Raw genomic sequence first — 13,190 nt, 5'->3', positions numbered from 1 at the left:
CTGACACATGTGTCTTAAAAGAAGAACAGCCATCCTGCATCCTCCTCTATTTTCCCTGTTTCATACAGGTTGACATTCACAGGATCCTCAACTCTGAGGGACCTGTAACAAAAGCAAGTCTTACAGTTTTGGAGAGTGGTTGGAAAAACAGAATCTTCTCAGCTTCATCTCTTTTACCAGCAGGTATATCAAACCAGAATTCAGACCAGTTTTCACCGCTACAAGAACTATCCTTTAATATTGAAAGAGTCAACTCAGACCCAGAGGGGTTAAAATGAATAAAAGCTACCACTTCCTTAGAAGGTCTGGTTGCAAGATGTAATGGTCATCAAGGGAATGTTTACACACAAGATTGCACTGAAGAAACTACTCCCATCTTATTTTCATCCTCATCATTAAGAAGCTTTTGAGTTCAGAAATTACAAAGCCATCATTAATGTTTTACACAATTATGAAGGGTCTACAACATACACTCAATTAAACTTTTAGACTTTTTTAGTTCAACATAAACTTATTTTCATTATTAGATGGAAAATTGATTACTGTTCATACTGTTCGTGAAATACCTCTGGTTTGTTTTGGGTGTGAATCGATCTGATTGGCCTGTTTGGTTGCGCAGACTGTCATATATGAAATCTGATTGGATGGCGGTGGTGTGCAGCATCTGGTAGCCTGGATTTGTTTGGATGATGCTGGGCTCCATGTTCTCATAGATGGGGCCGATTCCACCCGAGTTTTGGTGTCTAGGTGAGTCCTCTTCATGGACTGTGTTAACCTAAAAACATAAGGGACAAATCAGTTATACACTGTTTTTGCCATCAGTTGTGAAAGACTTGAATTCCAGTTTTCAGTTCAACTCACCTGACTTCTAGTTGACTTGTGAGAATCGGAGGAGAAACAAGCTGGACAGAAGAAGAAAGAGCACATTTACAACTAGCAGTTTGTGTGTGTGTGTGTGTGTGTGTGTGTGTGTGTGTGTGTGAACTGTATCATTACCTCTTACTGTACAGCAGGACTTCCCCCATTTATAGTAAAGTGCCAGAGACAGAACTACGGTCAGCAGTAAAGCAGACACGCACACAGGAATGATGTTCAGCCGACCTGTGAAGTGATTGATTAATATAAGTAAATTAATAAATGCTACATCCAGTTTAATGCTACATATAAACTTAATATCTTTTAAAAACTATATATACATACACACATATTATTAGATGGGAAGTTTGTTCATAATGTTATGCCTGATTGGTGTGTGTGTGTGTGTGTATATATATATATATATATATATATATATATATATATATATATGTATATATAAAAGCCTTATATCTCCATTTTTTGTCGTTTTTCAGTTTTTGACAATTTGAAAATGCCTGTTGCTCTTCACATTGTGTGTCAATTTCATGATGAATGGACCAAAAGAAACAGCCCAAAATGGCTTAGAAAAAAGTCTGGCTCCATTGGTAAAGTAGGTGTTTTCTTGCAGTAACACTTTACTTGGAGTGGTCTTTTGTAGATGATTAATAAACTCTTAACAGAGTATCAGTAACACTTCAACAACATATCAGGGAATTAGCAGTAATGATGCATCTGAATACACCGAGTTAAAGGTTTTGAAGATATTCAGTTAAATCATTACTTACATTAAGTAGATGTATTGTTATTATGTTACTTCCATTAAGCAAAACCTAATCCTAACTCTCACCCTGACCCTAATCCTAATCCTAACCCTAACCTCAAAATTCAGCAGATTATAAACTAGTTTTATTTACACAGTTAATTAAAAGTCTGTTAATCTATTGAATGTGTTCACTGCTGCTACATCATTGAGGTGTTGCTGATGTTACTGAGAGTCTGCTGAGTGTTCATTTAATCGAAAAAGGACCACTCAGGATAAAGTGTCACCTTTCTTTTGTCTGTGAAATGCAAACCCTATTTCCCGAGAGGTTGGCACATTGAACCATATGTATAGAATTTGTATACCTCGTATCTCCAAAATGATGTATATATTGTTTTAATTATTATACATATGGTTCAAGTCTGGCTCATTGAACCATATGTATAATAATGTAGAATTTGATGCCTGTAACACACTCACAAAAATGACACAGGCATGTTTAGCACTATTTTACACCACCTTTCCTGTCGTTACACTTTTTAATCATGTGGAAACTGAGGACACCAATTGTTACTACATGTCGTTTTACTGGCAAAAAGCACATCATTCAAAATCATTTATATATGGTACTGTATACTGTGAGTGTGTTTGTGGTAAACAGGTAGTCTGGTCAGAAAAAGGAACCGAGAGGAAAGTGATTTAGAGAACGGGTCATTTCGTTTTTGCTCTGCTGGTGACACACCTGCTAAAAATAGCACATCTGAGTGTGGGTGTAGGGTGTGTGTGTGTCACCTTTTGTAGAAATCTTGTTTGTCTTCTCAGCTGAAGAAGTGTTTGGGCAAAAGATTGTTTCCAGTGATGATTTAGGTGGTGTAGTGACCATAGGAGCTGTAGTGACCTTAGGAGCTGGATAGATAGATAGATAGATAGATAGATAGATAGATAGATAGATAGATAGATAGATAGATACTGTTACTGTTGATTTTCTTTAGGCAGCGATGCTATTTTATATATTAGTGCATTAAGCTATATAATTAAGTCTTACCGTCCAGCACTGTAAGAAAGACCTCTTGAAACGTGTCCAGTCCAGACCTCTCCACCCCGCACCAGTACCTTCCAGAGTCTGACTTCCACAGGCCTGTGATGGTGATGGTCACACGTCCTCCTCCTCTGTCATACAGTGAATATCGTCCTTTCTGGGCTATTTTCCCCACTCCGTTAGATCTGATGAGCACCTCTTTATCTGTGCAGTCCCATCTGCAAAAGTACTTGATGTTTGTACTGGCCCATGAGTGATAGCAGGAGAAGCTAAGATGGTCATCTACTCTGCCTTTCAGCTTAAGAACAGCCAAAACGTCTTTAGTGACAGCTGAGGAGAAGGAAATAGAATAACTTAAATATTGGTTTACCTAATCATTTCCTGAAATTAATCAGTTTTTCCAAAAAAAAACCATATTATTTTATGCTTATTTAATAGTTGTTATTGAAAATGCATAACAGTTACTTAATATTTGATAGTAGATACTGAATAAATGTCACTGAATAAGTTATAGTAATTAGTTAGTAGTTTATAATAGTTACTGAATAGTTTATAAGAGATCCTGACAAGTCCTGAGAAAAATACCTGAACAAAAAATAATACTTAGGACTGAATGTTATAAAGTAAAACGGACGTTCAGTTGTTTAGAAGACCAGGCAGACATCAGAACTCACCATAGAGGAGTCCACAGAGGACATGGAGCTTCATTCTGACCAGCACCAGCAGCTCTAACTGCAGTGGCTACAGCGTGTGGTGTGCAGGTTTATGTGTCGTATGGGCCAACATACCGACTGACGTCTGCCTCTGAATCACAAGGTCAGCAGTTTCATTATAAATGCTCAGTTCAGTTCTCCAGTCAAAATAGAGCGTCTGGGTGCCTAAAGTGAGTAATACTGAGAAATGTATGGGAGAAATTTCACCTGGGCTGGGAAACAAAAAACAGCTGATCATCACTTTTGGTATAACACGTTAGCTCTAAATGACAAGTCTGGTATCAGTTTACATCAAGATCATGCTAACTGTAGTACATTAAATCAAGCTGTGATAAAGCTCTTAGCTTTGATGTCTTCTGTACACTCTGTAAATCTGGATAACTGCATCTGTTAAATGAGGAAAAGTGAGCATAATGTAAATGTAAAGCATTTGTGAAAAAAAGGAAGTCATAGATGAATTTTGGAATTTTGGGAACATAGTGTGGCTGTTTGTTTTTTTTTGTTTGTTTGTTTTGTTTTTGTTTTTTTTAATGAGTAATGGATTAAGTTATAGACGAAGAATAAGATGAAAAATAAAATAAAAAAAATCCTGGGTCTATGTTCCATTATTGTTCTGTTTGAATAACAACAAAAGAGAGTTTTTTTTTATTTTTATTTTTATTTTTTTAAATCCTTATTTATTTATTTATTTATTTATTTTTTATCTGTTTTTTTTTCCCTCTTAGCCTTTAGTACAGAAGCCCTGAGTGGTAAGATCAAAAAAGTGTGTTCCACTTTATTTTTTTTCTGCCTGTAAACTGTAACAAATTAAGATGCCCAAATTTAAAATTATTTAGGAACTGATTGTATCTTTTTCGAGTTCTTCAACGTTTTTATTGTGAATGGAGAACTGGCCAACCTGGTACACAACTTCTTTAAAAATTAAGTTAGTTTCACATTCCCCCCAACTCAAAAATTTAAATTGGCTCAACTTCAACCTGTTGGTCTAAAATCTTCTTGATTAAATTTTTATACTTTTACGTCTAAAAAAGTCCTAAAACTAAAAAAAAAGGTTATTCCTTTAGTTACTTTAGTAATTTCAAGTTGATTTGAGTTTCAATTTTCCACTATGTCTTTTAATGACACTGGGCCACGACAGGCCTGATTCCAGTAAACTAAAGTATTTTAATGGTGATTTTTAGTCAAATAAAAACATCCATTATTTATTATGTTATAATTCAATCTATTGATAACACATCATAAATATATTAAATCAGTTTGTCATTTCTTTCTTTAGGTGGTAATGATTCAAAGCACTTCAACATTACTGACCAGTTTTTCTGTTTCATTTCATTCTATAAAAACACATTGAACCATGTTTGAAGTGTACTTCCCTGTGTTATATGCCTCAGTGACAACTGAATGAATGAATGAACATAATGGCTAGACGATAATATTAGGACATCCAGCTTCATGAAAAATTATCCCTGTGGTAATACTAATATTATTCAAAAAATAATATACTATAATGTACTAATCCTGTCTTTGTGAAGCAGTTATTTACATGTTTATGCTTATAGGAACAGTTAACAGCCTTTGATTCTGATAAAATTGAACTTGCATAATTCTAGATGGTTTTGAATCCAATTTAGCAATGTAGGTCACTTTTACTATCTGTATCACATAGCCAGTATGTCGACACTGCCTTGTAGAAAGCCGTCAGGTCAGGTTCTGATAATACATTGGGAAAACGTTGAGAGCAATAAGTAGACAATGGTATGGGTATCAAAATTGAATGTAGCGGGAACATTATTGGAACCATCCTACAATGTTACTGCAAGCTTCTCTAAAGGTTACAGGAATGGTGTGCCTCTGAACCATAATGCACAACCAAAAGGGAACGTTAGATTTCTTTTCTGTAAAACCAATGGGGAACCAAAAACGATCCGTTTCCAGATTTGAGGAACCAAAATTGTTAGTTGGGCAGTCAGCTCCCCAGGATTTCTCTCACATAGTTCGCAAAAAGTAATGGGAAACACTGAATAAACAGATGATGTGACATGCTAAGTGTTAGCCTACATACTTTTTTTTACACACAGCAGTTTTTTGTTGAGGTTTTTGATAGGTGAAATTGTACAAGGCAGATTTTTAGTGAGTTATACAAGCAGAGAAATGAAATAAAGTGGATTTTAGACTCAAGAATGCACTTTAATTTTTTTTCCATCTTACCCTTTAGGGCCTCTGTGTTGTTGTCCTGAATAATAGTCTACGTTTTCAAAATTTCAATTATTTTTGGATCATTTCTATTAGCCCATTCAGCTGTTATATTACAAAATGAAGATAACATGTTTTGTCCTGATGGTGATAATGTGCTTTTTTCTCCTCTTTTAACATTTTTCATTTAAAGAGGAATGAATGAGCTAAATGGCTAGAAATTATTTATTGATAACCACATACACAAAAAACACAGTTGTTTTAGATCAGTAAAGTGAAGTAAAAAAGTCATGAAGTAATAATTATTTTCTTGTAATCAAAAATACACTTTTGCAGTTTCGTTAGGGTTTTCTGGATTCATTGCAACATAGAGGGCAGTCATGGGCTGAAGGTTAGGGAACCAGCCTTGTGACTGGAAGGTTGCTTGTTCGAACCCCTCAGCTAATTGTACGTCACTGAAGTACCTAACCCCCAATTACTCCCCGGGTGCTGCGGATAGGGGTGCCCACTGCTCTGGGCAAGTGTGCTCACTGCCCCCTAGTGTGTGTGTTCACTAGTGTGCATGTATGTGGGTGTTTCACTGCACGGATGGGTTAAATGCAGAGGTCTAATACCTCTGTGGCTAATGGGTCTGAATTCCTAAAAAAAAAAAGAATTCTAAAGACAGCAACATTGCAAAAGTATGAAATATTCAAATGGACTTTTAACTAATCACTGAATGCTTTACTGTGTGTTGTGAGCATCCTGACTATTTGCAGTTGTTCTTTGGGTTGGTTTTGAAATCAAGGTGTTGACATGATCTAACATATACAGAATCACTTTGGTCAGAATAATTCCAGAGTTCATATAGGAAACTCTGTCCACTTGTGAGTTATCTTGGCCATGCCTGTAGGCAGTAATTTACAGTCATACAAAAAGTTTCTTATCTCTTACAATTGGTTGAGACCTATAAAGATTTTTCAACTGCCTCTATTCTCTGCTTTACAGTGACCTGGCTTTCTGAGCTGACCCCAGACAGCACACTGCACCTACCCAGCTTCCAGCTGCACAAAGCTGAAGAAATTCAACCTGATATTCCAGTTCTACATAGCCCAGCAATGATCAAGTTCATCCTCACGTCGTCCGCAACCAGGTTTGGCTCCTCCACCTCACTCTAACGGGTCAACTTACATAATCAGGACAGTGGAGAGGATCATTGGATGTAGGCTAAAAAACACATCAGGGCATTGACAACAGTCAGTGGGAGGTCTTGGAACAAATGTGCAGCTATTAGAACCAATCACAAACAGGGGAAGGTCTCAGAGGCATTGTGACAAGAAGTTCTGGTGGTTCTTAAAACACTTAGGGTAATTCTTGTCCACTTGGAGCTTCATATGTTCTAATTCTTGGTCAAAACTGGCTGCATCAGAGATCCACCATATTGTCACATCATTGGTCTTCTCTGTGACTGAGTTAAAGTATAGAACCTAGCTCTAGCATTAAAACCAGGAAATGTTCATCCACTTTTAGAGGAATGACATGAAGAAAACAGTCTGACTCAATATAACCTGCAGTGAAATCAAAATATAAGCCATAAAACCACCCAGAGACAAGAGACATTAACATCAAAGAAAGAAAAATGGTTCACTTCTCTGATCATTGTTATTTATCTGTACCTCAGTTTTAAAATGAGCGAATAGCTAAGTAGAAGAAACATAATCTTAATTCTTATTTATTTAATTAAGATTAAATGACCCTTATTAGTCCACAACAGGGAAATTTCACCTCTGCATTTAACCCATCCATGCAGTGAAAAACCACATACACACACACACTAGGGGGCAGTGAGCACACTTGCCCAGAGCAGTGGGCAGCCCTATCCACAGCACCCAGGGAGCATTTGGGGGTTAGGTGCCTTGCTCAAGGGCATTTCAATCATGTACTGTCAGCTCAGGGGATCAAACCAGCAACCTTCCAGTCAGAGGGCTGGTTCCCAAACCTCCAGCCCATGAATGCCCCCAAAGGTTGGTGGAGGAGAGATAATAGGCTGGGGCTGTTTTTCAGGGTTTGGTCTCAGCCCCTCAGACAATCAAGAGAACTGATCTGTTCTTGGTGTATATCTTGCACCTTACAAGCATGTTAGGTAGTGGTAGGAGCCTTTGTCTAAAAATAGAGACAGCAGTCAATAGAGAGAGAAGAGAATGAAGGAAGAGTGAAGAAAGATGTTTAAGTTGGAGTCCTGACTGAAGTAACTGAGAGTAAAACATGTAGATGTATGTGATCAAGAGTGGTCGCCTGAAGAAAAAGGGATGTGGAAGACAAATGGAGATGTGCACGTTTATATGATGCCGAAAGTCAACTGTGACTGAAACATTGCTAATAGCATGTAACACCTTCACAAGCACAAATAACAGCTGTGATTCAATTTGTCATGGACTGGACATGTTTCTGGATGTCGGCGACATCAATGTTCAGCCACTCACGCGTCAAAGAATTGCGCAGTTCAGGCAAATTTTGTGGATGCTGTCCCTGGCGTCTTACTCGTTGTTCAAGGTCATCCCACAGATTTTCAAGAGGATTTGAATCTGGGGATTTTGTGGGCCAGTCCAGATGTGCGAACCCTCCTGAATGTTCATTATGTCAATCAGTCACATTTGTAGCCCTGTGAACGTGAGAATTGTCATGTTGGAATACAGGGATGGGAATGTTCCTCAGTAAGATGATCAGTAAAAGGGAAAACCTGGTTGTCCAGCAGGTCAATGTGGGCACTGTGGTTCAAATTTACTGCCAACTTAACCAAAGGACCCATTTCCACATAATTAAAATCAGTTTTGTCTTTCAGCTTCATTCTGATGAGAATTTCCTGTAGATTGGAATTTTCGCCACTGCTGATCGACCCTTATGATCGTACACTTCAAAACACCTGCACATTTTTCATGCACTGAAAATGTAGGATTAATAAGGATTATACATGAGGCATAATCTGATACCTACCACCTTGCATGAGACAGAAGTCAAAATGTAGAAGGCAGGGGAAGAAGTACTTATTAAAAAAATATTTTGAGATCATTATTGTGACAACTCTATGATGTTTCACCTCACTACCAGTCATTCACTGACACTGTTTGTATCCAAAGAACACCTTTATTCTGAGAATGATGTATAGAAAATGAAAATGATAACTTTGATATGTGGCTGTAGTTCTAGCCAGAAGTGGAAAGTGTCAAATTACATTTACATTTACTACATTTACTCATTACGGTACTTTTTTAATGAAATCATAATTCATTTTTTAATTTTAATTTTTTTTATAATAAAACGTGATTTGTTTTCTGTGAGTGATGTCTTTGTATTATGGTCACTTAAATCATTATGCATCTAGCTTTTTCTCAGCCCTACAATCACTGTTTAGCAGCTGTTGCTATTTGCCATTGCCACAAGCCTTCAGTTCATTATCAGCACATCAGATAAAAGATCACGTTTCAAAGTGAGATTCTTACCTGTAGAGTGTGTCAATTTCTTTTCATTGAAAACAAAAACAAATTTGCAAAAATGCCATCATTGTCAGTTTTCTTGCAATGCTTTTTCACTGCAAAAGCTGACATGGCCTGCAAGAAAAAGTCTATCATTAGTTCAGTGCATTGAGTCATTATGTATAAGACATAAATGGACCATAAACATTTTTCAGGCCCGCCATGGCCGTGTGCTTTGGCCTAGAATGATTTGGCTGAGGTTCCTCTTGTTTGCATCTCAGTCCAGTCTTATTCTTTGGGTCCACTGGCTGTGCCAGTATGTTTCAGCCTTGGATAATTAACGCTGAGTTTGTGTGCCCCCCCCCTCCATCTTTGAACATTCCAGAAGTCTGATTTTACTCTGATGTCCCAGATGCTTTGATCAAAAATGCCTGTGATGAGCTGATGTATGCGGTATACTGAAGTGGGCTGCAGTGTTGAACCCTACATTTTGGTTGATTGCTATTATTTTGATTCATCATACAGGAAAAGCGTTATAGGATGAGCTGGGTACAGCTGTCAGGAATAGGCTATAGCATGACTTAATGACACTGTGAGTCATTAGCACATTTGGAAATTGCATTTACCAAGTTGACCCCCCAACCTTTTATGAAATCTACCCTAAAAATGTCTTTCTGTCTACACCACTGAAGCTGCACGTACACACTGCCTACAGCCATTTCAACACTTCTGCCTTATAGCAAAATAAATGATAACAATCAACCTCAAAACAGAACTCTTTAGTAAAGAAAATGGGTCTATATAGACCCATTAACACTCAAAGAACCCTTTGTATGATTAAAGGCTTCTTTGCATCATAAAGGTGTTCTTCAGATTGATGCACAATGTGCTTTAGATGGTTCTATGTAAAATCTTTTTGAAAAAGTTTCTATATAGCACCCAAAAAGGTTCTTCTATTGTTACAATGGCAAGCTCGTAACCATCATGCAAATGCAACTTCACATAACTATGTGTTCGTGGTTCTATGTAGACCCATTTTCTTTACTAAAGAACCCTCAAAGAACCATCTTTTTTTAAGTGTACATTGATGGAAAAGCAAAAGTAGTCAGTTTGTTTTAGGGATGCAAAAAGTATAGAGAACAGAAACTGTTAGTACTGCATTGATCGTTATCATTTTGTTTTGCCACAGGGCGGAAGTGTTGAAATGGCTGTAGCCGGATGTTGTTTTGCTGTGAAATACAGCGCATTTGAAAGAAATTCTGCGAATTTCCTTACAAGGAGAATCTTTTCTGTATCATGAAGCTGTTCTGTAAGCACACTTTTTTTATTAATATGAGCATCTTATGCTTTTCTTTCTCATCTGGCTCGTTTTAACACCCCAGCTTTGCTGTGTTCTGTTTTTTGCTTGATCGTGGTTTCCTGTTTTTTTTTTTTTTGGCACCTCAGCTCAGTGTTCCTGCAAACTCTGTATTTTTTGTTGCACTGGCTAAACTGACAGTCATATATGCTCTTAAACGCCATACTTAAAAGGCCCTCTTGACCCCAGAATAATTGAAGTGTGTTCCTGAACAGTGAGACACCTGTGTCGTCTAGCACTCCCGGAGCTCCGTGGAGAACAACCAGATAGAATGAGGTGGTGATGGGATCAGAGAAGGGGACAAGAGGAAAACATTCCTAACAGCATTTTTGTGGTCAAAGTTGTCCATTTTTTCACAGGCCTAGTTAATGTATTCTTTCTGTCCATGATGCCTCAGTGTAGCCAGTTTGTTTCAGAAGAGCCAAAAGTACAGAGAAACTGTACTTAAGGTGTGCAACAATTTATTGTAGCTTAATTAAATAATGCTACATGACAGTTACATAAGCCTTCCGTGACAAGTGACATAAACCTGGCTTATTGCAATAACCAACAGTTTCATCTTCTGGTTGAGATAACACTTCTGTGAACACAGGGTTTTATTGACATGAGGTTTAGATTCTGTTAGATGGAAACTGATTTGCTCTGGTTGATGCAATCTGATTGGCTATTATGATATACTGATGCTGCTGCTGCTGCATAAACTCAAACTATCAAATTAACCATTGCTCCTCCTGTTTTCCCCCATTTTGTATTCTAATACTTTATACTAACGCTGTTTGCTATCCAGAGTTGACCAGAGGAGGATGGTTCCCCTTTTGAGACTTGGTTCCTCTCAAGGTTTCTTCCTCTTGCTCAGGGAGTTTTTCCTTGCCACTGTTGCAATTGGAGATGCTCATGGGGCTCGGACCTGGATTTTTCTGTAAAGCTGTGATGTTCCAGATAATCCTAATCCTAACCCTGACCTTAATAAGCGGCAAATTGTCCCGTCCGCGAGGCTAAAGTTTTTCCGGTCTACCAGTGGTTGCCAAAAAACTTTGAAAAGTTTTTATGGTGTCCCAGTGGCCGGAGAAAACTAAAAATAAAATTAAAAAAAAATCAACAAAGTTTTTCTGGTCTCCCAGTGGCCGTGGTTTTTTTTTTCTTTTTTTTTTTCTGGTCTTCCAGTGGCCCGGTTCTCTGTAGTGGCGGTATTAAGGGGTTTAATGCGGGGGGGGTGCTTAAGTGTGGGCCATAAGGGTTCGGATGGTGCGCTGGGTTCCTGGAGGCCCTTAGCCCCGGATGGGAATCCAAAAAAGGACGGGGAAGGGAGTTAAGGGAGGTCAGTAGGGGAAAAAAGGGGCCTTGGAGGTATATGTGTTTTGTGGGCATATGGAAGGGTAAAATTCGTAAAATTCACCCAGGTGGCCGTTTCAGACCAAAGCAGTGTTTAAAAAAAAACGGGCCGAAAAATTCGTCCAAGTCCATAGGTCTCCCAGTTGCCGGCTGTTTTCAGCGTTAAAGTTTTTACGGTCTCCCAGGGTTTTTCGTTTTGGGGTGCAAAGTTTTCACGGCCCCCCAGGGTTTTTCGTTTTGGGGGACACAGTTTTCATGGTCTCCCAGTGACAGGGTGAAATTTTCGAGGCGATGTCCATAAAATTCGCCTAGGTGGCGCAACCAGGGTCTTCGTCCTACTTGCGTATCCACCCGAGGTGCACCGTTTCCGGTCAGATTCAAATCCGACCGCGGTCTGGAGGGTCTCATGCGCATGGAAAATCCAGAGGGGTGCCATCGGGATTTTGAGAAGCAGTGGCGACGTGAGTTTTGGTCGGGGTCCAAGCACTGTTATGGACTTTTCGAACCAGTCTTCTCCTGCAAATAAACCCGAAAGATGGTGAGCTTTTCTGGGCCAAGTCCTCGCAACTCCCCCCCCGGTGTGGGTGTGGGGCTTGGTCCGCTCCGATCGAATGGCATACCCGGCCCGCCAGGGGTTAGGCCACCGTCCGGCGCTAGATACGGCCACTATGGGCGTGTGTGTTCCTCCCCGTCTCTGCGGGCCAGCCTCCAGGGGGGTTTCGACAACGACGAAGCCCGCCCGACCCTATCCGAGAGAGGCTCAGAAGGCCGGTCTCGATCCGCTCAGTCCGTCCGATCGCGCGGATGGAGGCACGGTTGGCGCGTGCCAGGGGGGACACGCTCAGCCTCGGTTGCGTGAAAGGGGCTGCGGCCTTCTTTTAAACCCATGATCCCGGTGACCCCCACCTTGTAGCTGGCATTTCCCGTGAATCGAACATTTCCTGGTTTAAATTGCCCTCCGGTCGGAAGGGCACCCGAATCCGACCGTTGAGCTTCCGAGCGTGGCCGCGCTCACCCGGCCTCCCCCCCAGGAAGCTGATGTTGCGCGACCCGCGGTGGGGCTGCTGCGGAGACTTGAGTCAACACTTCTGCCCCGTTGCGGGATGGCCTCGAACCCCCCATCGTGTTCTCATAAAGCTGGCATGTATACCCCCCCGTGGAGTGGGTGTATGTCACGGCCGCGGCTGGCCTGGCCTCCTCGGTGCGCTTTCTCCCTGGCCGGCAGCCCCCCCCCCACCAAGGTCGCTCGCTACCTGGTTGATCCTGCCAGTAACATATGCTTGTCTCAAAGATTAAGCCATGCAGGTCTAAGTACACACGGGCGTTACAGTGAAACTGCGAATGGCTCATTAAATCAGTTATGGTTCCTTTGATCGCTCCACACGTTACTCGGATAACTGTGGTAATTCCAGAGCTAATACATGCAAACGGGCGCCGACCGCTCTCCGCCCTCTCCTCCCCCGGGGGGGGAGGGTGGCAGCAAGCG

General features: G+C 40.2%; 1 protein-coding gene across 1 annotated transcript; it reads right to left on the bottom strand.

Moving 5' to 3' along the window:
• Positions 1-14: 14 nt before the first annotated feature.
• LOC118800183 (CMRF35-like molecule 1) lies at positions 15-12,140 on the bottom strand. The gene is made up of 7 exons (XM_036560358.1): positions 12,044-12,140; positions 2,664-2,987; positions 2,411-2,524; positions 997-1,101; positions 862-902; positions 567-775; positions 15-102 (listed from the first exon to the last, which is right to left on the bottom strand). The coding sequence occupies exons 1-7, from the start codon at positions 12,138-12,140 to the stop codon at positions 15-17; spliced, it is 978 nt and encodes a 325-aa protein (XP_036416251.1).
• Positions 12,141-13,190: the final 1,050 nt, after the last annotated feature.

This window comes from Colossoma macropomum, unplaced genomic scaffold (assembly GCF_904425465.1).
Source record: "Colossoma macropomum unplaced genomic scaffold, Colossoma_macropomum, whole genome shotgun sequence".
Classification (NCBI taxonomy): domain Eukaryota; kingdom Metazoa; phylum Chordata; class Actinopteri; order Characiformes; family Serrasalmidae; genus Colossoma; species Colossoma macropomum.
Note: the sequence above shows the minus strand (reverse complement) of the source record. Positions and strands in the feature narration are given on the sequence as shown.